Raw genomic sequence first — 23,984 nt, 5'->3', positions numbered from 1 at the left:
GTTTAATCTCAAAGTTCAGATGGAATGAGCTGGTGATATATTGTAAATGCGTCACACAGGTAGCGAAATCCACTCAAGTTTTAACTTATTCACCATCCCTCCTGTTTTATTGAGGTTCTTTCCATGAGACAGAGCAACCAAGCAGCAGCCAGTGTTACTGTATATCCAGATGCCTCTTTTTCTATTTATTGGCTCACCAGCTTCTTGGCAGTGCTTATGGAATTGGTTCTTCTACCCATGGAAGACAGTGAGCATACATGTGTGTTGATTCCTCTGCTTTGGAAAGACATTTGAACATACAAGATCAAACCTCTCAACATGTTTCAGGGAGGCTGTTGGCATCCATGAAACAATCTGATGAGGTGCTGGTGTTACAGTATATGCTTGGGTTTCAGAATGAACAGGGTTAAGTGAATTGGAGACCTGACAAGTAGTACTGATGTAAAGGTGACCCTGTTTGAATTGGAATAAAATGGTGGCTTCTGAGATGAATGTTAAGTGTAAGGCTTCTCTGCAGGGTTTCCAGCAGGAGATCACGCTGAACACAAACAAGATCGACCAGCTGATTGTCTTTGGGGAGAACTTGATTCAGAAGTGCGAGCCCCTGGATGCTGTCCTGATTGAAGATGAGCTTGAGGAGCTTCATAGTTATTGCCAGGAGGTGTTTGGAAGGGTGGCTCGTTTCCATCATAGACTCATCAACAAGGGTTCTGTAAGTCCTCATGTTTACCTGTAATTTGATCTAATATACTCTTCTCCTTGGACTGAGCTTTGGTATGTCCTTGGCAGTCCTTCTACCATTGTCTCCCAGGCAGCAGCTTACTGATAATCCTGGTGTGCTTTCCTTCTTTAAGCTTTGCATGCTATTTTATTCCATTTCTGTATTTACTGCTTAGTCATTATTTAATTTTTCTTTACATTTCAAAGGAAAGAACTTTTCCTGATCACCTCTCTGTTCTTGCAGGTCATGGAGGACAAAGAGCTATCTGACAGAGAAACAGACCTGGAGGATTCAGGGGACATGGCCACTCTGGGCTGGCAGGAGAAGATGGGAGCTGAAGTGTCACCGGGCAGGCAGTCATTGTGCCACCTGATGCCTCCACCTATGGGTCATGAGAGGTCAGGCCGAGAGACGCCTGTCAGCATAGATTCCATCCCGTTGGAATGGGACCACACTGTAGATGTGGGAGGATCCTCGTCTCATGAAGATGAGGAAGATGCACCATACTATAGTGCGTTGTCAGGTGAGAAACTGACTTGATTGGTTTTTTCAGTCTATTGGGTGCCTCGCCATCTGCATTCTCACTGGTTAGGATTTGTCCAGACATTTGAATGTGTGCCAGGTGGCTCACCATTCCTTTCTCAGCTTGCTTGGATATTGGGTCTACTGACAAGAAAGTATCAAGTGCCCCAATCACTAGGTTGCCTGGAAAGTTTCATTTTTTTAAAGGTTTTTGTGCTTCTTAGCACAACCTGCCTATAAGGCTAAGACTGTCAAATGTGAGATTTAACAGACAGAAGCCCCGTCCAATCAAAATGTGATTTGCCTGATCGAGAGGTTTGAGATTGTTCGATTGTAGTATTTGTCAGAACAGGTAGTTCAATTGTTTTTGGTTGTTTTTTTTATTTCAGGTAGCCAGTTCCTTAAACCTCTCTCAGTCGATCTTGTTCATCTCGACTTTTATTACGTTTTATGCCAAATTAGAATCACACTGATGCTTCCTTTTCCCTGCTTAATGGTTTGTGGTCAGTCTGATTTCCGATAAAAGTATCATTCGGTTGCCATAAAGGCAAACAATAGTTAAGGCATTGCCTCTTTCCAGGAATCCTGTTGGTGCTAATGCATTATATTTAAATATTGATTTGTTCTCACAAATGGTAATTTTATTGTTTAAATATGACATAATTCATTGGAGGGTATAGGACGACATTTGTAAAGCAAAGCCACTGTTCTCCATTTCTTGTTACTGTATCTACTTGCAGTTTCAAGTATGGAGGAAATGACAACATTCCTGTATGCTAACATGGGTCCCTCTCCAGATACATGAATTTCAAAGTGTCTAGTGTCTGATTTAAGGCGCACCTAAAACTTTTTTCTTTCAGATGTACAAATCACAGAAAACCCCGAGTCCTTTGTTAAAGTGACTGCCCAAACTCTGAGCGCCACCTCTGGTAGGCACTTGCCTCTGCATGTGTCATCATGTTGTCACCTGGTCATGGCCGTGTTTCCCCTCCTCTCACACATCCCTTGCATTTTTTTGTTTCACCATGATGTATATTTTTCAGTTTATAATGCATGCCCTTGAATTAATATTCTCACTGCAATGTGGGGGCCAAGGTGTTTCTATGCAAGACCTTTACTGGCTGTTTTTCTTACTAATGCCTTTACAGATAACAAATCTTAACTTGCACTCTCCCCTGGTCTGCAGATGTTAAAAGTGTTGCCTGAATATTGATGTGGGGCTGTATGGGAATGGAACCAAGATGTACGTGCATTAGAAACATGTGTGATATCAGGGTGGTGGTAGCATCAGTAACAAGAGTGGGTCTGGAGGGATGACCTGATTTACATTCATAACGCCTAAAGACGTCAACCCTAATTTCAGTTTCACTGGGGGTTTTATATCATTTAGGCTGGCGTTTACAACATTTTTATTTTTCTTTCGAGAAAAAACATTTCAACAGTTGAATGGTTTTATTTTAATTCCACAAACCCGGTAATACAGCTGTATGATGGCTTGGTGGCCAGAGTGACTACAGCCAAGCTTATATTAAGAGGCCAAGTTTACTCCTGCACTTACTGTATTAAAGAATCTGATTATCTACTGGATATCATTTGAGATTCTCTTTAACAAGGGTTCCTTTCATAGTTTATATTGTTCTCCTCTGTCTCCATGTCAGTATGTATTGAACTATGTGGCAGCATTATAGCCTCTCCTTGAATGTATATATATGTCTTTAACTCACTGATGCTTCCACATGGGGGCTTTATATCCCATGTTATATGAATCCTTGACTGCTCCTTAATTATCCTGAAATAGTGGAATGGAGTAAAATCCCATCTAGGACTTGCTAACACTTTCTACCCATTGTGGTCAGAATAGACTTTTGGTTCCTTGTAAAGCTGATGTCACATTACACAATTTCTAGTCAAAGTGGATGTCGGATTTATTATTATTATTATTAGTGCTAAAATAAATAGCTGCTGTTGCTTTCTAGGGATGAAGGTTGCTACTTGTATGTCATATTTTGCTCAGTTATTAGTAGAGGGTTGTCCATGTAGGATTATAATACTATTACCTGGCACATTTAAATGACTAAACCATCCGGGGTGATTTCCACCTTGTGCCAAATGGTGCCAGGATATACCTAGAAAAGGATAAGGGGCTTAGAAAAAAGATGGGCAGATGGAAGGAGACTCTCATGCATTTTGTGTGCGTCTTTGTGAAGGTGTGAATGCTTTGGCAGTGAAAGTGTGTCACTTGCTTTTGTCCTTTTTATTTGTCTGTTTTAGTTTATTTTAATTTTTAATACATACTTTAAAAAGTGTGCCTTTGACACCTAGTTTAGGTGCATATTCATTCATATACTAAACCTTGTGGCCATTGGTGTTTTACACATTTGTTACTGTATATCCATATTGGCTTTCCATATAAAATGAATTAAATAATACAATTCTAGCATTATAACCTGATTATTTTTTTTATGCTTGTGATGCTTTTAAACAAAATGGTACCCCATGTAAGTACTGTACTGTTTATTTATCAGTACATCTGCACAGTGTACTATATGTTCATTCATTGGTGTCCAACGTGTACATTTTCTACTTCCGATTTCCAGTTTATATTTGTAATATGATTCTTTATTTTCACACATTTCCTATTCACATTTATAATTAGTCAGTGCCCACTGTTAAATTACAGCACATCTCTCTTCGCTTTTGCCAGTAAAGGTTGCTGTGGCAGCAGGCCAAGCAGACCAGCCCACACTTTCATGTCCTGTTCCTAGAGAATTATAATATAATATCTTCTTCTTCTTCTTTTGGCTGCTCAATATAATATAATCTTCCTATGTAATACGCTACTGTGGCTGTTCGTGTGTCTGTCCAGGATTTTAAATCAGCTGTAGCTCGCAAACCGTTTTACCTATTGACCCGAAATTTCGTACCTATATACTACGTGACGTCTACTATCCGCTTTCGGGGTGATGATTGACCTCAACTCTCGGCAGGGCGGCCATGCGGCGCAGTTCTCATCCCTGCCATCTTCGCCATCACTTCCCCTACCTCTTCATATCTTAAATCATTCTTGAGGCAGATTGATGACTTAAGTGCCAGCGTAAGTGGCAAAAATGAAGGAAAACATACTAAGTAATTGCAACACAAACACCGAGTTAATCAGTTTTAACGTGAAAAGATGCCGACGAAAGAAGAGAAGAAGTGGGCCGCTAGGGTGGAGAAAAGAAGAGCTGCTCAGGATGCAGCAAATGCATCAACCTCTGAGCAAATAAATCCTAAACGTACAGAGACAGAGGATGAAAACTAGGAATGCTCAAGTCAAGTTTATTCACTGCACGTTATCCTGCAATGTGCTGTTACTGGTATATAATATCATATAATATAGTATAATATAATATAATAATTGGATATATTTCCAATCACCATTTTCATTGTGCTATATCCATATACCCATTTTAATCGGCCCATGTCCCATCATGCAGCAGCTTTTTCACTGTCCAGCACATTCCCCCCTAGTGTACATTCTCATTACCCTCCAAAGTAATGGGTAGCCTTGGTCTTTGACAGCTGTGGTGTCTGTGTGTATTTTTTCCTTCAGCTAGATTGCCTAAAGCAGAATAGTTTTCCTTTGGATTTGGATTCATACCCTCCTGCATTTCCTTTGAAATCAAATTGGTAAAGTGCAATTTTTAGTTCATCAGCCTGTGCTTTTGTCTTGACTTGTGGTGTTAAAGAGCATGTTAATGAGTTGTATTCAGATCTGTGCCCGCTCATTGTAAGCAGCCAGTCAAACCGGTGGTCCAGTGGGGCTGTTGTAAGCACTACCGCTTCACAGACCGCATGCCCAGTTTTTGACTCCTGCTCCTCGTTGTTGTCAGCATGGTTTTTTGTACCTGTGTGACATTTACTCTGATATTCTGGTTTTCTTTTCATATTCTCGAAGATGCACTGTATGAATTTGGTAAATTACATATTCTAAATTGGCCTCATGTGAGTGGAGCCTGCGGTGGATTGGCTCCCCACCTAGACTTGATTCTGTTCCCTACCCTTAGTTGCAGGGATCAGCTCTGGTTCTCTGTGAATCCCCTCCTGGATTAAGAGAGATTCAAAATATTATGTTACCTTTCTTAAAGTATACCAAGAGTAGGAGCTTTATAAAACTGATTTACAAAGAAATCTTGTGAGCATTGCAAAATATGAAAATATTGAATATCAAGTAAACAAATGTGAACCCATTACCAAAACGCCACCTTGTTTTCTGTATTTCATACTAGAGACTCATTAAAAGTATGGAAAAAAGGAACTAATTAAACCAAGTGCAGGAGATGTGTGGTTAAGGTGTTTGCTGGAATGAAAACCCGGAGAAACTGCAGAACTCCCGGATTACGGCTGCTCAGAACTAACATACAACTGTTCAGTTTATTCATATACATTTGCTTCTTTCCCTGAGTAATCCTTCCGTCAAAATAAAATCCAAGTGTGTGTTTCTTTTTTTTTTTTTCTTTTCATTCATGTTGAAGAGAATATAAGATGTTTGACAAATGAGAGGAGAACATTCAGTCCATTAGGGTTGTTTGTTTAGCTGATAGCCAAGTTGTCCCAATATCTCGTCCAGAAACGTCTTAAAGGTTGTTGAGGTTTCGTCTTCAACTCTCGGTGTCTCGGTAGTTTGTTCCAGATCCCCAAAACTCTTTGCGTAAAGAAGCACCACCTTGCTTCAGTCCTCTTAATGTCCATTGCTGTCTAAGTTTGTGATTCATTATTAAGTTAAAAGAATGTTGCCAAATCTACTTTATCAATGCCTTTGAGGATATGAAAACCTAGATTTTGTCCCCACACAAGGTTAACCAGGTTTAATTCTCGGAGTCTCTCACATTAGGACATGTCCTTAAGTCCTGGGATGCACCTGGTTGTTCTCCTTTGCACAGCTTCAATTGCTGCTATGTCTTTCTTGTAACGTGATGATCAGAACTGCACCCAATACTCCAGATGCAGTCCTGCTACAACAACAACAACATTTATTTATATAGCACATTTTCATACAAATGGTAGCTCAAAGTGCTTTGCATTATAGTGCATTATATAGTCTGAGCATAACGTCTCTTGACATATTCAAGTTTTTACCATATAAACTAAAGAGAGAAAGATTAAGATACACATAGAGGTTCAGTGCAAAGCCGGGCTGTGGTCTTTATGCTAGGACCTGGTTAGTTCTAACTAATCAGGTGGCTTAACACCGGCCAAAGCTAAGAACTGATAAACCAAGGACATAAAGTCTCTGTAATTAATGAACTTTAAATACCCAGTAGGCATTGAGCTAAGGCATGATCACCCGGCGGTTGGGTCGCAGTAACATTCTATTCCGTCATGTATTGTATACCCCGTTCATACTGTAAGGCCCTCTCAGCTTGTAACAACACATCTCTTTCATGCATTTACATCCCATTGTATATTTATTTATTTAGCTGATGCTTTTATTTGAAGTGACTTGTATCGGTAACAGCAGCACTTTTAGATTCAGCCAGACAGTGATATAACAATTTGAGCTACCCAGATTACGCTTGTACTTAAATTTACAGACACCAACCCAGATACAGGTTCTTTCTGAACTGTCATTTAATTTAAATGAAAATTCATGAGTTTAATAAAACACTAATAAGCCATGAAATGGTGGGAGAGTGCAGCCACAAATGTCGTGGCTCTCGAAATTCAGCCTAGACCGTGTTAAAAGTGTGTTTAAGCTAATAATAATGTCTGCACCTGTTATTATTATTATAAGCTAACAATTTGTCTGTCTGCACCTGCAGATTTGTTAATAAGCTTTTGTGTTTCCGATTTTCATTGAAATTCAGGATCAGAGCCTCCCAGTTGGCATTCTCCGCAGCATCAGAATGGTCGGAAACGTCCGCTTCACCAAGACTTTGAAGGCCTCCCATCCAGCCTTCCAGACACAAGCACACCATTCAAACCTGGCTATGTGAGTCCTGTAACTCCTTGTTTCTTCTGCCATCTTGTGACAAGTGGAATGATTAGTCTGTGAAAAGCTATTTGTGTTTTAGCCTATAGCCTACTCTGTCTCACAAGGCACCATGTTCTGTGCTTCATACTCTAGAACAGGGCTATTCAATTACAAATTCAGTTGGGCCAGATTGTCAAACCAAGCAGGTTAGCTGGGCCAGTCATTTTAGCGGCAAAGCAGCTCGTAATGACACATTTTAAAACCAACACAAACAAATTTATTGAAAAACATAAGGTTTATTCGTTGTTTCTCTTTTAACTTTGGTCAGTTTGCAGAGCAAAAGGTGCATACAAAAAGAGCTGAATTAACAGAATCTGAGGTAGCTCCTATTTTTTCCACTTACAAAAGAAAAAAAAACTGACCTAGGCTACATATCTGACCTATCTGATCACAAAGTGCATAAAACAAAATAGTGCACAGTAGTAGGCTATTAGAAATAACAACTTGCACACATTTGACCCAGGAACATCTCAAAGTGCATAAAATAAAAAGTGCACAGTATTCACAACTATAACAACACTGAGGGAACATATTTTAAATCACCATGTGTGATTAGGCATGCCTCTGTTACGCATCCCACATTATATTGATGTATTGTAGGCTACAGTTACCCTGCTGACTTAGTGGGAGAAGTGACATTTTTTGTTTTGAACGAGAGCAGTGACTTTAGGCTCGTAAGTTGTCAATGCAATTGAAGGCATTGGTGGAGAGTATGGTCAGTCAGGGAGCAACGAGTTGCTTTTTATGGAGTTCATGTGTGAAAAACTTGACTCACATATATATGTTGATCCAAACATACTGAGTGAGCATGACGATCGCTACTTTCTTAATGTTAGGGAACTGATGTGCGTTGACATCAGTCCAAAACATTGCAGGCCCGTTAGTGGAAAGCTCCTGTGCCATGGTTACAGATGACTGCATGTCAACAAGTTCGAGTTTGAATTTCCCCTCGTCAATGGAAGGGACCAGTTTCTTAGCTCTGGCGGATAAGTCCCTTCTATTGCAACAGTGAACGGGTCTCTGACAAAAACGGCCAACTCTGTGGGCAGATCAAGTCCATCCAATCGACCAGCAAAGTTATTTTTCAACATCGCAATGAAATCTGTCATCACATCCGTGATTTGTGCGGGGGGGTAAGATGCCTTTGCGGAATGTCGGAAAATGCAGCATTAGCCTGTGCTCAAATCATTTGCGAAAAGGTCCAGTTTAACTTGGAATGCGCGCATCTGTTCCACAAGGTCGATGACAGTTTTGTCTCTGCCTTGTAGTCCCAAATTGAGATCGTTCAGGTGTTTGAATATGTCGCTCAGAAAGCAGGCATCGGCCATGAAGTTGTCGTCCAGTATGCGAATCAAGTGCGTTTCTGCCTTTTTTTGCTTGCTGCCGCATAGGAAAGTTATGATCTCTTCTCTGAGACCGCAGAAACACTCCAGTGCTTTGCCTTTGGACAGCCATCTCACGTCATTGTGCAAAAGAAGGTCGTGGTGCTCAGCAGACATTTCTGACAGCAGCATGCGGAATAAGCGGTGTTGGAGGCTTGATGTGGAGCGAATAAAATTAATTATAGCCATAACGCTGTCCATTGTCGTTTTGAGCGCCCGCTTAGTTTTGCGCACAACACCGCCTGATGCACAATGCAGTGTAAGGAGATCAACTGAGGTGCAACAGCGGACCAACGTGCTGCCAAACCATTCACTTTCCCTGTCATGGACGGAGCCCCATCTGTCACAAGCATGCACACACGCTTCATATCCAGACCACTGTCTTTAAAAAAGGCGGAAATTTTTCCCAAAGACTATATCGCCAGTTGTGTGTCCTTCTAACGGCAGTAGGCCGAGCAGCTCCTCTCGGAAGCATTTGCCATCAAAAACGGACATATATGCACAACTGAGCAGTATCAGTTTTGTCTGTGGACTCATCTACTGCTATAGACATAGTATCAGCTTTCATCAGGTCTCCTAACAGCGTTTCATACACATCTGCAGCAAGAATTTCAACCCTACGAATGTTTGAAGTATCTGACAGGGGTACGTTTTTTATAGCAGATACCACGCTCATTTTAATTTTATTGTCATTTATCACCTCATCCACGACAGCCAGCACACAGTCCTTCACGGTTTCAGAGTCTGTGAATGGCCTTTTCTTTTTTGCCAGTATCCAGGAAACACGAAGGGATGCTGCAGTTAGGGTTACCACTTTTAATGCAAAGAAATAAGGGATGCATACTGCAGCGGGGGCCACATCCCTTGGGGGCCAAGCGCAATTTCATTCTCAAATACGGGACGATTCCGTATTTTAAAGGACGGGTGGCAACCCTAGCTGCAGTAGCTCTCTCTTGGGCTGTGAATGACCGCACCATGGTAGTACTGCTCCGGTTGTAAGATGCAATCAAACTCTGCACTTTTGCAGCCTTCTCTTGAGATCCCTCTGGAAAATTGGTGCGAAAAGTGTGGTGTTTCTCAACATGATGCCTCCGCACATTGTAATCTTTAAATACTCCAACGCAGTCATTACAAATTAAACACATCGGTTTGCCGTTTGGATGTGGTGGTAAAATAAACAAGTATTTGTCAGTCCAGGCAGGGTTAAGCTTACGGTTTTCATTGGCAATTTTACGTTTCAGTGTTGAGAAAGACATATTGATAGTAATCTAAGCTACTACCGGCACGCGCTGCATTGTTTGCGTGTTGCAGGCTACGTAATTTACGTAGGAATGCGCGTTTTTGGCGGGACCATAGACATAATAAATACTTTATATTTATATTAATATACTATATATTTATAGTAATATAATATATATATATATATTAAATTATATTATATTATAATATATATTATATTATAACAATTTATGAATAATATATTTTAATTTATTATCTATGGGCGGAACCACGGGCTGGGCCACTCGGAGGTTGATTCTGGGCCGCATGTGGCCCGCGGGCCGCAATTGAATAGCCCTGCTCTAGAATTATTAGTTACTCTAAAACTAGAAGTGTGGGCTGAATGGTCCAGTTGTGTGAAAAGATGCTCTTGGGGTTCTCTTGATGACTGCCTTTGAAGATTGGGAGTGAGGGTGTCACTTCACTTTACACCCTGTTCTAGTCTTGCTGGTGACAGTTGTGGGGGGTGCTGTCTTGGCAGTTTCGAAATATTAATCAAGAGTGGAACTGCAAACTGACAAAACATCTTGACAGCACATATGAAGGAGGCATCTTCACATACACCCCAGTTCTCATGCCTAAGGGTCATTCCTATTCCTCTCTCCGAATGAGCGGCAGCCATTTTTGTACAGGAAAAGTTTCATGATTGACAAATTGACAACATACTGTAAATGCTCAGCAAACAATACTTTGAAGTTTGACATGTCACTTGCTGCTGTCTCTGCAGAAATGCAGCCTCCAGCTTTACGTCCAGTAGGGACACCATCGGCATTCCTCTGCTGAGGTGTTTTGCTAGGGAGACATAAAGATTTGATGACCTGATTCATTGTGATCTCAAGGACAGACACGTTTTTGTACAGCATGTTGTTTATTGCTCTTATTGTGGTTTCACTGATCTGTCATGGGTGATTGGCTCCTCCATCTACTGTAGAGCTGAAGGTTGCTGAGGAGCTGTCGGCATCCCTGTAGTACAACTAGCAACTTGAAACATGAATGAAAACATTAGAACAATCTAGACAAGAACATACCGTTCAGCCCAACAAAGCTCGCCAGTCCTATCTACTTATTTCTTCCAAGAAAACATCAAGTCGAGTTTTGAAAGTCCCTAACGTCTTACTGTCTACTACACTACTTGGTAGCTTATTTCAAGTGTCTATTGTTCTTTGTGTTAAGAAAAACTTCTTAATGTTTGTGTGAAATTTACCCTTAACAAGTTTCCAACTGTGTCCCCGTGTTCTTGATGAACTCATTTTAAAATGCAAGTCTCGATCCACTGTACTAATTCTCTTCATAATTTTAAACACTTCAATCATGTCACCTCTTAATCTTCTTTTGCTTAAACTGTAAAGGCTCAGCTCTTTTAATCTTTCCTCATAATTCAACCCCTGTAGCCCTGGACTCAGCCCAGTTGCTCTTCTGTGGACATTTTCTAGTACTGCTATGTCCTTTTTGTAGCCTGGAGACCAAAACTGCACACAGTACTCAAGATGAGGCCTCACCAGTGCATTATAAAGGTTGAGCAGAACCTCCCTGGATTTGTACTCCACACATACTCCACAATACATGTGTGTTTGGCTTCTTTGTGAGCTTTATGTCCTGGTGTAGAAGTTTTTCTAGTGATTACTTTTGTGTCAATTTTACTTATGGGCTGCAGCACCTGCATCCGTATAAATGTGGTGAGCCTGCTTTGGTGGAAAGGAGTAAATACAATTCTCTATTGCATTTTCAGGCCAAGCTGATGTCTGAATGCAGTGACACCATCGACACCGTCAAAAGAGTTAAGCTAATCCTCAACGATGAGCCCCAGACAGACGAACAGGGGCTTGTTGGACTCCGAGCTGCTGACAAACAAACAGGTAACTAGTAACCGGTCACTAGTCTTGTGCTCTCAGGTGTGGAGAATTTCAAACTGATCCCCAGGACTACTTAAATGTTAATGGCCGTCTATTGTTCACCTGATCTCTCACTTGGGGCTTTTTATTTTGGGTGAGCGCTGATCAGATTTCTTGTGCCTTTGGAGATACAGGATCCTTGTTTAAATTGCCAAGATGAGCTTGGAGCTGACATTTGTCAGTTACTGTGGCAGGATTCTTCACTGGGTTTGAGATTAATGCATTTGTCTGCAGATCATTATGGCTCTCTGGTTCTTGCCTCCTACCTCAGGGTTAATCTGCCAAAATGTTGAGCGAGTATCAATTCAATTTGTAGACTTCCGTATATTTTGAGTAGGGCGGTGTAGTGGTTAGGGTTACGGGAACACTTGCTGATCTAGCATCTTACGTTTGAGTCCTGCACCAAATCTTCCATGTGAAGCCTGCACCTTCTCCAAGTGTCTGTTGTGTGTTTTCCCCCCTGAATAATCAGATTTTCTTCCCACATCCCCAAAAGGTAGGGACTGGCAATTTGTGGTTGACCCCAGTATGTATGACTTGGCACCCTGGTAAAGTATGTTTTGCCAGCTTGCTCGGGCCCTTTGAACCTGTATTGGAATAATTGCGTTTGAGAAATACAAATATATGGATTATTAAGCACATCCATCTGTCATTTATTTTCATTTATAATATAACTCCAAACCTTCTAACCTATTTATCCAGCTTAGTATTACTGGATGTTGGTGTTTATCTTGGCAGCATTATGTGCAAGATGGGAACCACCGCTGGACAGGACATGAGTCCACTGCACTGCTCACTCACACACACTGAACAAAATTAGACTCCACAATCCATTGAAACTACATATTTTTGGTATATGGTGAAAAAAATTTATATGAACATGCAAAACTCCATGTAGGCAGCAGCTAGGCCGACATGTCAACCATAGATTCTGGAGCTGAGAGGTAGTAAGACTAACCACTACAACACTTGCTAAATAAAATTTGGTTATGGTATTATTTATTGTAGGGCAGCACGGTGGCACAGTGGTAGCACTGCTGCCTCGCAGTGAGGTGACCAGGGTTCACGTTCCAGAGCCTCCTTTTGTGGTGTTTGCATGTTCTCCCCATGTCTGTGTGAGTTTCCTCAGTGTACTCCAGTTTCCTCACACAATCCAAAGCCATGCTGGTTCAGTGAATTGGCGATCCTAAATTAGCTCTAGTGTGTGTGGTGTGTGTGTGCCCTGTGATGGACTGGCACCCCGTCCAGGGTTTGTTGCCTGCCTTAGGGATAGGCTCCAGTAGACCCCTGTGACCCAGTTCTGGACAAAGCAAGTTAGAAAATGACTATTTATTGTAAACAGGATACCCCCTATGGATTTACAGTGGGTACGGAAAGTATTCAGACCCCCTTCAATTTTTCACTCTTTGTTATATTGCAGCCATTTGCTAAATCATTTAAATTAATTTTTTCCCTCTTTAATGTGCACACAGCACCCCATATTAACAGACAAAAAAAAAGAATTTTTGAAATTGTTGCAGATTTATTAAAAAAGAAAAACTGAAATATCACAATGTCCTAAGTATTTAGACCCTTTGCTCAGTATTTAGTAGAAGCACCCTTTTGAGCTAATTCAGCAATGAGTCTTCTTGGGAAAGATGCAACAAGTTTTTCACACCTGGATTTGGGGATCCTCTGCCATTCCTTCTTGCAGATCCTCTCCAGTTCTGTCAGGTTGGATGGTAAACGTTGGTGGACAGCCATTTATAGGTCTCTCCAGAGATGCTCAATTGGGTTTAAGTCAGGGCTCTGGCTGGGCCATTCAAGAACAGTCACAGAGTTGTTGTGAAGCCACTCCTTCGTTATTTTAGCTGTGTGCTTAGGGTCATTGTCTTGTTGGAAGGTAAACCTTCGGCCCAGTCTGAGGTCCTTAGCACTCTGGAGAAGGTTTTTGTCCAGAATATCCCTGTACTTGGCCGCATTCATCTTTCCCTCGATTGTAACCAGTCGTCCTGTCCCTGCAGCTGAAAAACACCCCCACAGCATGATGCTGCCACCGCCATGCTTCACTATGGGGACTGTATTGGACAAGTGATGAGCAGTGCCTGGTTGTCTCCACACATACCGCTTAGAATTAAGGCCAAAAAGTTCTGTCTTGGTCTCATCAGAACAGAGAATCTTATTTCTCACCATCTCAGAGTCCTTCAGGTGTCTTTTAGCGAACTCCAAGATAGAACTTTTTGGCCTTAATTCTAAGCGGTATGTGTGGAGACAACCAGGCACTGCTCATCACTTGTCCAATACAGTCCTGGACAGCGGTGGCAGCATCATGTTGCGGGGGTGTTTTTCAGCCGCAGGGACAGGACGACTGGTTGCAATCGAGGGAAAGACGAATGCGGCCAAGTACAGGGATATCCTGGACAAAAACCTTCTCTAGAGTGCTAAGGACCTCAGACTGGGCCAGAGGTTTACCTTCCAACAAGACAATGACCCTAAGCACACAGGTAAAATAACGAAGGAGTGGCTTCACAACAACTCTGTGACTGTTCTTGAATGGCCCAGCCAGAGCCCTGACTTAAACCCAATTGAGCATCTCTGGAGAAACCTAAAAATGGCTGTCCACCAACGTTTACCATCCAACCTGACAGAACTGGAGAGGATCTGCAAGGAGGAATGGCAGAGGATCCCCAAATCCAGGTGTGAAAAACTTGTTGCATCTTTCTCAAGAAGACTCATTGCTGTATTAGCTCAAAAGGGTCCTTCTACTAAATACTGAGCACAGGGTCTGAATACTTAGGACATTGTGATATTTCGGTTTTTCTTTTTTAATAAATCTGCAACAATTTCAAAAATTCTTTTTTTTGTCTGTCAATATGGGGTGCTGTGTGTACATTAATGAGGGAAAAAATTAATTTAAATGATTTTAGCAAATGGCTGCAATATAACAAAGAGTGAAAAATTGAAGGGGGTCTGAATACTTTCCGTACCCACTGTATTTATTTAGGAGCCCATCACAGGTTTACTCAAGTGTGAGTTTGTCACTTGTCTCGATGTCACTATGTGCTGAGAGCAGCACCACATGTTCATTTGGTCCTCCCAGGTCACCTATGCTAACCTAGTCTTCTTAGGCTGTATTAACTGCTGAACCCAATTCTCCTCCTGGCAGCAATGAGCCCACCATGCTTTCCTTCTGCTTACCCTTTTATTTTTTTTTGGCTGATAGCATTCATTCATCCTGGCCCCAATGCCTGCTGGAACTATGATTTGACTGATAGTATATTTTGAAGGTTTAGTAGATTTTGTACATCTGTACTTCTGTAGTAATTGTGCAGTGTGAAATAATGCGAAGGATACAACAAAAAGCTTTGGGGTAGCCACCCTGTATACTTAGATTTGTCCATAAGCAAAGAAAAAATTCAGCAGTATCTCTTTACAGAGCTGAGTCCAGAGCTGTAATGGACAAAATTGCGCTTTTAAAGCCAGATAGGGGAAGTGACATCATTGGACCCGGAACCGGAAGTGATGTCATCGGGCCCAGGCAGAATTTCCCATAGTTGGTCTGCAGAAGAAAGAAAGAAAGGGTCAGTGCACTCTGCCACTCCCTGATCCAGCATGGAATTACCTTCATTCGACCCGTTTAGCTCCCTCCCATGCACACGTGTGCAGTCATTTAAATGATTTGGCATTCTGAAAAAAAGATCAAACATTTGCAATAATTAATACATAAAAACTTAAAGACTTTTAAACTTTACAATACACAGCTGGCAAAACTGCCAGTCGTAGCACGGTACATGGGGATAGGAAGTGGGTTGTTATGGAGTCCCATGGGTCGTGTCTTGACTGACAACTGCCATGATGTTTTGTCGTGACCATTGAAAGCCCTTCAACAATAATCTACACCAGGATTCTTCACATAGCTAGATGCCGCTGTTAATTTAACTGCCTTACTGATCTCTCCGCTTCATCTCACTACAGGAGTCATAGAACGCTGGGAACTGATTCAAGCCCAACAGCTCAGCAATGAGCTAAGAATGAAGCAAGATCTTCAGCAGGAGCAGCAAGTAAATTGTGACCTGGAAGAAATCTCTTCTTGGCTGTCCCAGGTCGGCCTAGAGCTGGACCAGCTGCAAAAGCTAGATTCACTCAGATGCATTGAAGACACTGAGGTCAATGTCAATAAACTCAAGGTGGGTCACTGATATGTATTCAATATAACAAGAAGCCAGGCCGACAAGAACTGAGCAACTGAATATGAATCGGCTCTCAGTTAAGTAGAATTGAAGTGCATAGGCAGTTGTAAATCATATGCTGTTTCAAAAATTCTTTACTTCAACTTTATTAGAACTTGGCTAGACACTTGAATCCTGATTTACCAGGATGATCTGAACTTGAAAGTCAAATTGCCACGATAAGATACCATTGCTACAAAGACTTTTAATTTAGTTATTCTTTGAAAAGAACTGTCAGAAATTAAAACCAAAAAACCTTCTGACTAATTTACGACATTTTACTTTATCTAAGTGGAATGTGCTTGTCTCCCAACATCAATCTAGTTTTTCTAATTTCCTCCCTTAAACCTACAGTCTTGTTTTAGTTGATCACTCCCAGGCTGACAGAAAAGTGGACGCATGCCATCAAAATCTGGAGTCCCCATTATTTGTCAGATAGGTTTTAGTGCCGACATTCTGCTCGAGACCATTAACTCTATCTGCTGTCTAACACAGGACATTCAGAAGGCCTACGACAACTATAAGGCATTTCTAATCTCCATTAACCTGAACAAGGACAACAGTGCCAGGGTGCAAGAACAGCTGAAGTCTGTAAACCAGACGTGGAAACAGGTGACTCAAAAGCTGGAGAACTGGAAGGACGGACTGCAGGTGGCGCTCATGCAGTGCCAGGTAAGTCCATCTTTAAAGCTAAATCCGCATGTAACACCCGAGGTCGCTGACTTAGTATAACAAAGAGTTTAGAGGTCGGTGGAGAGCAGAAGAATGCCATGGCCACCAGGGGGCACATCTTCTCCCCAAACCCGACGCAGACAGACGCCAAACACAAGTTCAAGACCAACACATGTTTTTTTTCATGGGGCAGTGCTTTCCTTTCGATTCCCACAGCTGCACCAAGCACAGTATAGCAATAAGCACATCACAATAAAACAGCAATTTCTTTGCCTTCTTTCTCTCAGTTCTTCTGCCTCCACTCCTCCTCCAGCAAGCTTCGTCCTCTTCCTCTTGACTCTGCTCCCCGAATGAAGGCAGGTATGCTGTACCTGTGAGTTCTCCAGGTGGCTTGTTGGCGAGGTCTGGAATGTTCTCTAAGGTGGCCCAACAAAGTAGGGCCCTGCAGCCCCCCCGGGCGGCCCCCACAGGGTTAAATTCCAACTTCCATGGAATCCGAGGCATAGCTGCAACCCACGGGGGCTGCCATCTAGTGCACTGGGGGGAGGCAGTGCCCCATGCATATCTGCTCCCCTGGTCCTTCCTTTACGATGGCCTCCTGGCCAGGAAATGTCCCCAGCCGTCCATCACAATGTTTAATGTATCCAGATGCGTGATTTATAAAATGCATACCACGATGGCGCAAGACTTAGTTTCCAAAGAGATGCAGAGAGATAAGGAAGGAAAACTCTGCACACAAAGAAAGAGAAGTCCACAGTGGTAGTGGCAGTCAGGGGAGAAGTTCAAGAAAGCCAGAACTTGGTCAATATTTAATCATTTTCCAAAGGTTATGCACATATGTTTAATGATAAGACTAGGCAAGGTGGAAAAATAATAACAGAAGTTGTTGGGACCACTGGTTTAAAGAGTTGGTAGCATCTAACAGTGTCCTTCATGTTTCAGGATTTCCATGAAACGACGCACAATCTGCTACTCTGGCTTGCTCATGCTGAGAGTAGAAGGTTCACTGTGGACCTCAGTGAGCCTAACATTGAATCCTCCATCCTCCTGAAACATCAGACAACATTAAAGGTAATAATGACTGTTTCTATTACGTGGGGCTCTTCAAAAAGCATAAAGTGCAGAAGCTAATATTTAAACTCGTAATGTTAATACTGTTTATTTATACAGTGCCTTTCTCTTGCTCAAAGTCCTTCACTTTTACTCAAAAAGGCACAAAAAAAAATAGAAGCCAAATAAATAGCAATAGATAGGGACTAACAACAGAAACGTTAAATGGCAAATTTAAATGAGTTCAGTTTATTTTTGTGCAGTGCTCTTCGCTGACTGCAGGCTCAAAGTGCTCTAACAAGTTCACAGGTAAACTGCAATTACAAACTTTACAAATTACTAATTGACACGTACGCATAAAGATACAAGTTTGTTTAAACACACCGTAAGACAAAGCAGTTCCACAGTGATTAACAATCGCTGTCCATTAACTTTATCATTAGCACAAGAAAGCTATTAACAGGAATAAAAGACACAATTATAGAAAAAAAATTAACATGACCCAAATACAGAGTTACATCATCAGGACCTGGTTGGAGGGATTCAGCTGACAGAGAAAGTAAAAATGTCTGTGCGTGCTAAGGGTCTTCTTACTCCAATGGCTCTATTAAAGGAGTTAATAAACTCGGCAGGCGCAGTAACTTTAGAGAAGCCACCCCAAGGTCTGGGTGCAGTAAAGCCGAAGGCTCCATTGCTCAGGAAGCATTACACGATGAACAATATGTGAGGAACGGAGTGTGGCAATGCAGGATTTTCTTTATGTAGTCCAATGGCAGGCCAGGTAAAGCTGTACAAGTCAGCCATGGGATTATGTATTTAACACAAGAAGAGACTGGGAACCATTGAAGAAACAATTGGTCCCTCTGACTTTATTCCCCTTCCAATCCGCTTTTAAAGTGCTCATTGAATCCAGTTACTTTATTTTTTTTAACAGGTTTGACTTTTTTCTTTAATAATCCAGGTATATTTTGGATTTTTGGTGCATTTAAATATCTCGTCAAATGTTGTAGTGTTATAAATGCATGACTTCCTTATTATCTGTGTATCGGAGGCCAGAGAGTACTGGACATGTACAACCCTACCGTTCATCCTCTCTCGGTCCATGTAAGGTGCCGTTAAATCTGTTGGCTCATCAGTTGCTTTCTTGCAGCAACTGGAAAGTGAACTTCTGGAGAAGCAGTTGAATGTGAACTCTCTGCAGGATATCTCCAGCCACCTCCTAGAGAAAGCCAACGAGGAGGACTACACTGAAGCCAAGGAGAAGGTCCACGTCATTGCCACCAAGCTGAAAATGCTGCTGCGGGAGGTTTCCCAGGATCTCGAGACTGTTCAGGAGAAACTGGTAGGCATCTGCCATGATTTTGCTTTTGTCAATGGTCCATTGTCTTGGCAGTAATACAAACCGAATGTGTTCTGCAAGTCTTGGCCTATGTTTGAATCCATTTTGATCTATAGTATAGGCTTGGTCTTTCATTAAGATCATTACAGCTGGCGAGCTGGACCTGATGTAAATGTTTTCATTTTCCTTTTATGACTTTTAGTCCTGTTTTGCCCAGAAATATATATCCTGTCCTTTTTAGCCTGTTCGGTTTAGTTTCTTTGGACTGTAAGACCAGACATGATGAAAGGTCCATATTTTCATGAGCTCCACAACCCAAGTAGTTTAGTCTTAATTATAGATGAGATGCTGATTTTATTAAAGTGATCATGATGTGTTTTATCAATTCATTTTTTTCCAGGATAAATGTTCTTCTTCTGTATGTCTTGATGAAACAGACCAATGTGGTGTATCTCAAGCCAAGGTTAGTATTTCAAAAATGGATCTTTACTGTAAGAAAGAGCATAATACAAATTCTTGGTTATGAGTTTGGTGGCATACAGTAATTTGATAAATTAAATGTTATGTTTTACTGTGTGAGATTTATGTAAAAAATGACACGGTGTAGCCTGCCAAATCCTGTGTCCCCGGTGGTGTGAGCCCAGCATCAAGTAATTGTCCATGTGGAGTTTGAATGTTCTCCGAGTGTTTGCTTTTCTGTTTTTTTGCTGCTTGTCACCCAAAACTTATTGATGAATCAAATGAATCGATTCACCTAAGTGGGTAGTTAAGAGAATTGAATCAGTCAAGTGAATTGAAACAAAATGTCCGTCACTAAAGTTAAGTTATTTAGCTGGGTGCAGAGCACGCGACCAGCAATGTTTTAAAAATTATCTGGCATCGGATTGGGGAGGACATTGTTGTTCAAAGGACTGAGGGTGAGGGTAACAAGCTTTACATTTTAAAGGAAGCAATATTTGCTCTAGGGAATTGGGGGTGCTTTCTTTATCTTTAACATTTTGCAGTTAAAGTGCACGTGGCATAAGGCGAGTGCATGGACTGCACCTTTCAAAACACACAAAATGCCTGGCAGTGAGCTAAAATGGAATGCATTTCCAAAGACTCTTTGGCATTCAAAGCAGAAGCCGTCGATCGAGTATTTAAACTCGTTCTTAGTTAACTGACAAGGTGTGTACACAGTAGCCAGAATCCCAATTTTTAATCATAGCTGAAGCTCTGTATCTCTGAAGTTATTTTGACTTGAACTTTTCCTTTCTTTTTCTATTTAGGAGGCCAGCGTGGAATCAAGCCGTCCTGCCACAACTGCAACTGGAATCAGGTATAATAGGGGAAAAAAAAGGATGGGGTTGAATGGAATTTCTTAACTTTTGTGTCTTCATGGCGATTTCACTCACTGGATTTGTTACACAACGCTTGTTTTTGTTTTATAAACAGTAAAAGCATTCGTAACTTTGACTGCATTTTGTCAAAAGTTGTGCCTTTAAATAGTGAAATCTGCAGCAAGGTCCTCGATTTTTGAACACTGACCGTGCTGTGTTTAACAGACATCCATTAATTTACACGCTTGATTTAGTAATGATAGTCTTTAGACATGAAGTCAAACGACTTGAGAACATACAGGTAGACAGTGACAGCTTGACCCAGTGCCACTGTGCCACACGACTTGTGTTCAGTGGGTATCATTTTAGGTTGATTGGTCCAGTATAGGTAAGGGCAGCCAGTGACTGGCCAGGTTCATTCATCTGTGCAACTGCTAGCTTCCCACACAAATGAAAAATCTGATTTGGAAAACATGTGAAAACATGTCTATTAATCAAAAATAGACAATAAAAAATAATGGTGAGTTTTTTTTTTTTGTTTTTGCATAATGTATCGTTACATTTTTATCTTAGAACGGGTGCGCAGGATGAAGTTCCATGGCTGGGCCAAAAACACACAGCACATTTGAAATGCTCATTCTTAGACGTTAACAAAGACCTAAAGACTGGCAGAGGAGTATAGAATGCATTCTGGGATAGAAAAGGAGTTATGGTGTTGTCATGGAGAAACATTGAAAAAGCTCTTCCCTACATACAGAGTGTGAGCGTAAAAGAGAACTTTTCGTTTTGAGCGTGCCAGCCTCATACTTGCAGAAGTGTATCTAATTGATTTGAATGCTGTTGACAAGATACCATGGCCTTTACTGAAGAACCCACACTGTGTTGACCTCTTCTAATTGTGTTAGATTTGTTAACTTTCATTAAGATGCCAGTTGGCTGGCATACACTGTAACCATGACTAAATGTTAAAGGTCAGGCTCATAGATGCCTTCTGTTTCTCTGTTCTACTGGTGACTCCTCAGGCTCTTCAATTATTTTCTGTTTCTTTTCTACAGGGCCGAGATGCACGATTCTCCACCCAGGCGCTCCTTCTTCTACCGTGTCTTCCGTGCCGCTTTCCCTCTTCAGCTCCTTTTTTTGCTGCTGCTGATACTCACCTGCCTGGTGCCACTTTCAGAAGAGGACTATAGCTGCAGCATGTCTAATAACTTTGCACGGTCTTTCTACCCCATGCTCAGATACACCAATGGACCCCCACCCACGTGAACAACCTGGCATGGGCTACAGAAAGCAGATCCAGTGGAGATGCCTTGATGCACTATAACTAGGAATTGTACAACTTGATAAAAAAAGGCCATGAACGGACCATCGCTGGCAACTGGGGACTGGCACCTCATGTTGTGGGTGCCACCCGGCATTGTACATACTGTGATTTAAGAGCGGGTGTGTGCGATCCGCAGTGAGGAGGGTATTTCATAGCTTTCATGGTGAGGGTAGGGGAGGAGCGGGGACAGCTGCTGATTTCTTCATTTAAGCTACATCAAAGAAAAAAACTTTATTTTCATATACCATTATTTCAGTAGAAAATACAGAAAATCAGACAAAGCGTATGTCGAGAATTGCTTTTTTAAAGAACAAAAGAGTTTAAATACATTAAATATAGTACCGTTTGGAATAAAAAGACTCTCTAGTCTCAGGATTTTTAAAAACTTCTTGATCAAGTGGGACACGTAATTTTCAGGGTTTGTAATTCTTTCTAATCATTGGCTTCTTTTTATATTATAATAAGAAGAGATAATTGTGTGTGGGCATAGATGCCCAGTCCTACTGAGTGGTCATTTCTGTTGCGCTCTTTGAGGGTCTGGGTGTGAGACGCCATGTCTGTAAAGCCCAGGCGGCACTGCGCTCACATAAGCCATGTGCTGCATTTGACTTCTGGCCTCCATTTAATTGTAAAATATGTGTAAAAAGTGCACTGCCCTGCACAGTGCTGTGGGGAGGGGATGTTTCTCTTTAAATTATTTTAATATTCTAGATTAATTTTAAATCGCATATGACTGCAATGTATGCAATACATGGGTACATATAGAACAAATTGGATTGTACAGTATTTGATTATATTTTACAAACACTATTTATGGGATGTACAGTGTAAACGTTTTTACTTGTTAATAAACCAAAAAAAAATCTTACAAATGTGTGATGTTCGGACTCGAGGCTGAGGGTGTTATATCTTGAACATAAATTCTCCTACAGTACCCCCTGTGGACCCCGTTTTCATGTCAGTCACTGAGTTTACATGCACACACAAAATGGGATAAGGTATAGAACTGGGGTAAGGTTTCTTAAAATATCCTGTTTTCATGTGCAAGCCCACGTATGGAGTACAAGAACAAGAAAATACAAATACATAACTTCAGTTCTTAAATCCTTACACTGGCTCCTGGTTAAGTTTAGAGCAGATTCATAATCCTCATTTTAAAATATAAAGTCTTAAATGGCCAAGGTCCGGCTTTCTTGTCTGAACTTATCATGGCTTACAAACCTGAGCGCACATTAAGATCTCAAGATGCCGGTCTGCTTATGATTCCAAGGATTAATAAAATAGCAGTGGGAGGTCGAGCTTTTAGTTACAGGGCCCCTAAACTGTGGAATGGTCTGCCTGCTACTATAAGAGATGCCCCTTCAGTCTCAGCTTTTAAATCCTGGCTGAAGACTCACAACTTCAGTTTAGCACACCCTGACTAGAGCTGCTGATTAACTGTACAGACTGCATCTCTGTTGTTAGTCATTAGCACTAAAACATAAGTAACATGAGATATTAGAATTTGTTACTAACCCACACCGATTTTGTTTCTCTTCTTGGTACTCAAATGTGGCACTTGGTCTCTCTGCACTACTGCCTAAGGTAAAGTCTTCTCTGATGGTGGATTGCAGGAATCATCAGGTGGAAGGGTCCTTTTATCGGATTGGCTGGCCCAGCACAGTCTCAGCTGTTGAATGGTCAATTGGGGAAGGCAGCTTGATGGCTGAGGGTCTCCATGACTCTGAACAAATCCAAATCATATTATGTGATATCATCCACTTTTAAATTCTGCACTATACTTGTAATATTTTTATTTTACTATTACATTGTATTGAATATTACTTGAGTTCTGTTCTGTGTATTGTATTGTATTATATTGATCCCCTTCTTTTTTGACACCCACTGCACGCCCAACCTACCTGGAAAGGTGTCTCTCTTTGAACTGTCTTTCCCAAGGTTTCTTCTATCTTTTCCCTACTGGGGTTTTTTTGGGAGTTTTTTCTTGTCTTCCTAGAGAGTCAAGGCTGGGGGGCTGTCAAGTGGCAGGGCCTGTTAAAGCCCATTGCAGCATTTCTTGTGTGATTTTGGGCTATACAAAAATAAATGAAATTTTTATTATGGAGTCCCACTTTGGGAAAAAGGCTCCGATGTGCTAACAAAAAGATTAAACATTTTCAACTGCTGATGTGAGTCCGAAAACAGACATGGAGTCTGTGTCTCTTGAGACTGTGTAGCCGAGTCTAGGATGGTCTGTTCAGCACGACATAAATTTAACTTCATCT

The 23,984-nt window shown here is 41.4% G+C and overlaps 1 protein-coding gene across 12 annotated transcripts in view; it reads left to right on the top strand.

Moving 5' to 3' along the window:
* syne2b (spectrin repeat containing, nuclear envelope 2b) overlaps positions 1-22,588 on the top strand; it is a 437,867-nt gene extending 415,279 nt beyond the window's left edge. For 11 of the 12 annotated variants that reach the window (XM_039741095.1, XM_039741103.1, XM_039741097.1 and 8 more), the window contains 12 exons: positions 518-712; positions 965-1,244; positions 2,104-2,172; positions 7,090-7,214; positions 11,646-11,772; positions 15,763-15,974; positions 16,512-16,688; positions 17,631-17,759; positions 18,889-19,080; positions 19,478-19,540; positions 20,346-20,395; positions 21,452-22,588. In XM_039741095.1, coding sequence (XP_039597029.1) covers positions 518-712; positions 965-1,244; positions 2,104-2,172; positions 7,090-7,214; positions 11,646-11,772; positions 15,763-15,974; positions 16,512-16,688; positions 17,631-17,759; positions 18,889-19,080; positions 19,478-19,540; positions 20,346-20,395; positions 21,452-21,662 — 1,830 coding nt within the window. In that variant the 3' untranslated portion in view covers positions 21,663-22,588. The remainder of the gene's footprint in view (positions 1-517; positions 713-964; positions 1,245-2,103; positions 2,173-7,089; positions 7,215-11,645; positions 11,773-15,762; positions 15,975-16,511; positions 16,689-17,630; positions 17,760-18,888; positions 19,081-19,477; positions 19,541-20,345; positions 20,396-21,451) is intronic. The other variant, XM_039741096.1, reaches the window with a different exon arrangement.
* Positions 22,589-23,984: the final 1,396 nt, after the last annotated feature.

The sequence above is a fragment of the Polypterus senegalus genome, chromosome 18 (genome assembly GCF_016835505.1).
Source record: "Polypterus senegalus isolate Bchr_013 chromosome 18, ASM1683550v1, whole genome shotgun sequence".
NCBI lineage: Eukaryota > Metazoa > Chordata > Cladistia > Polypteriformes > Polypteridae > Polypterus > Polypterus senegalus.
Note: the sequence above shows the minus strand (reverse complement) of the source record. Positions and strands in the feature narration are given on the sequence as shown.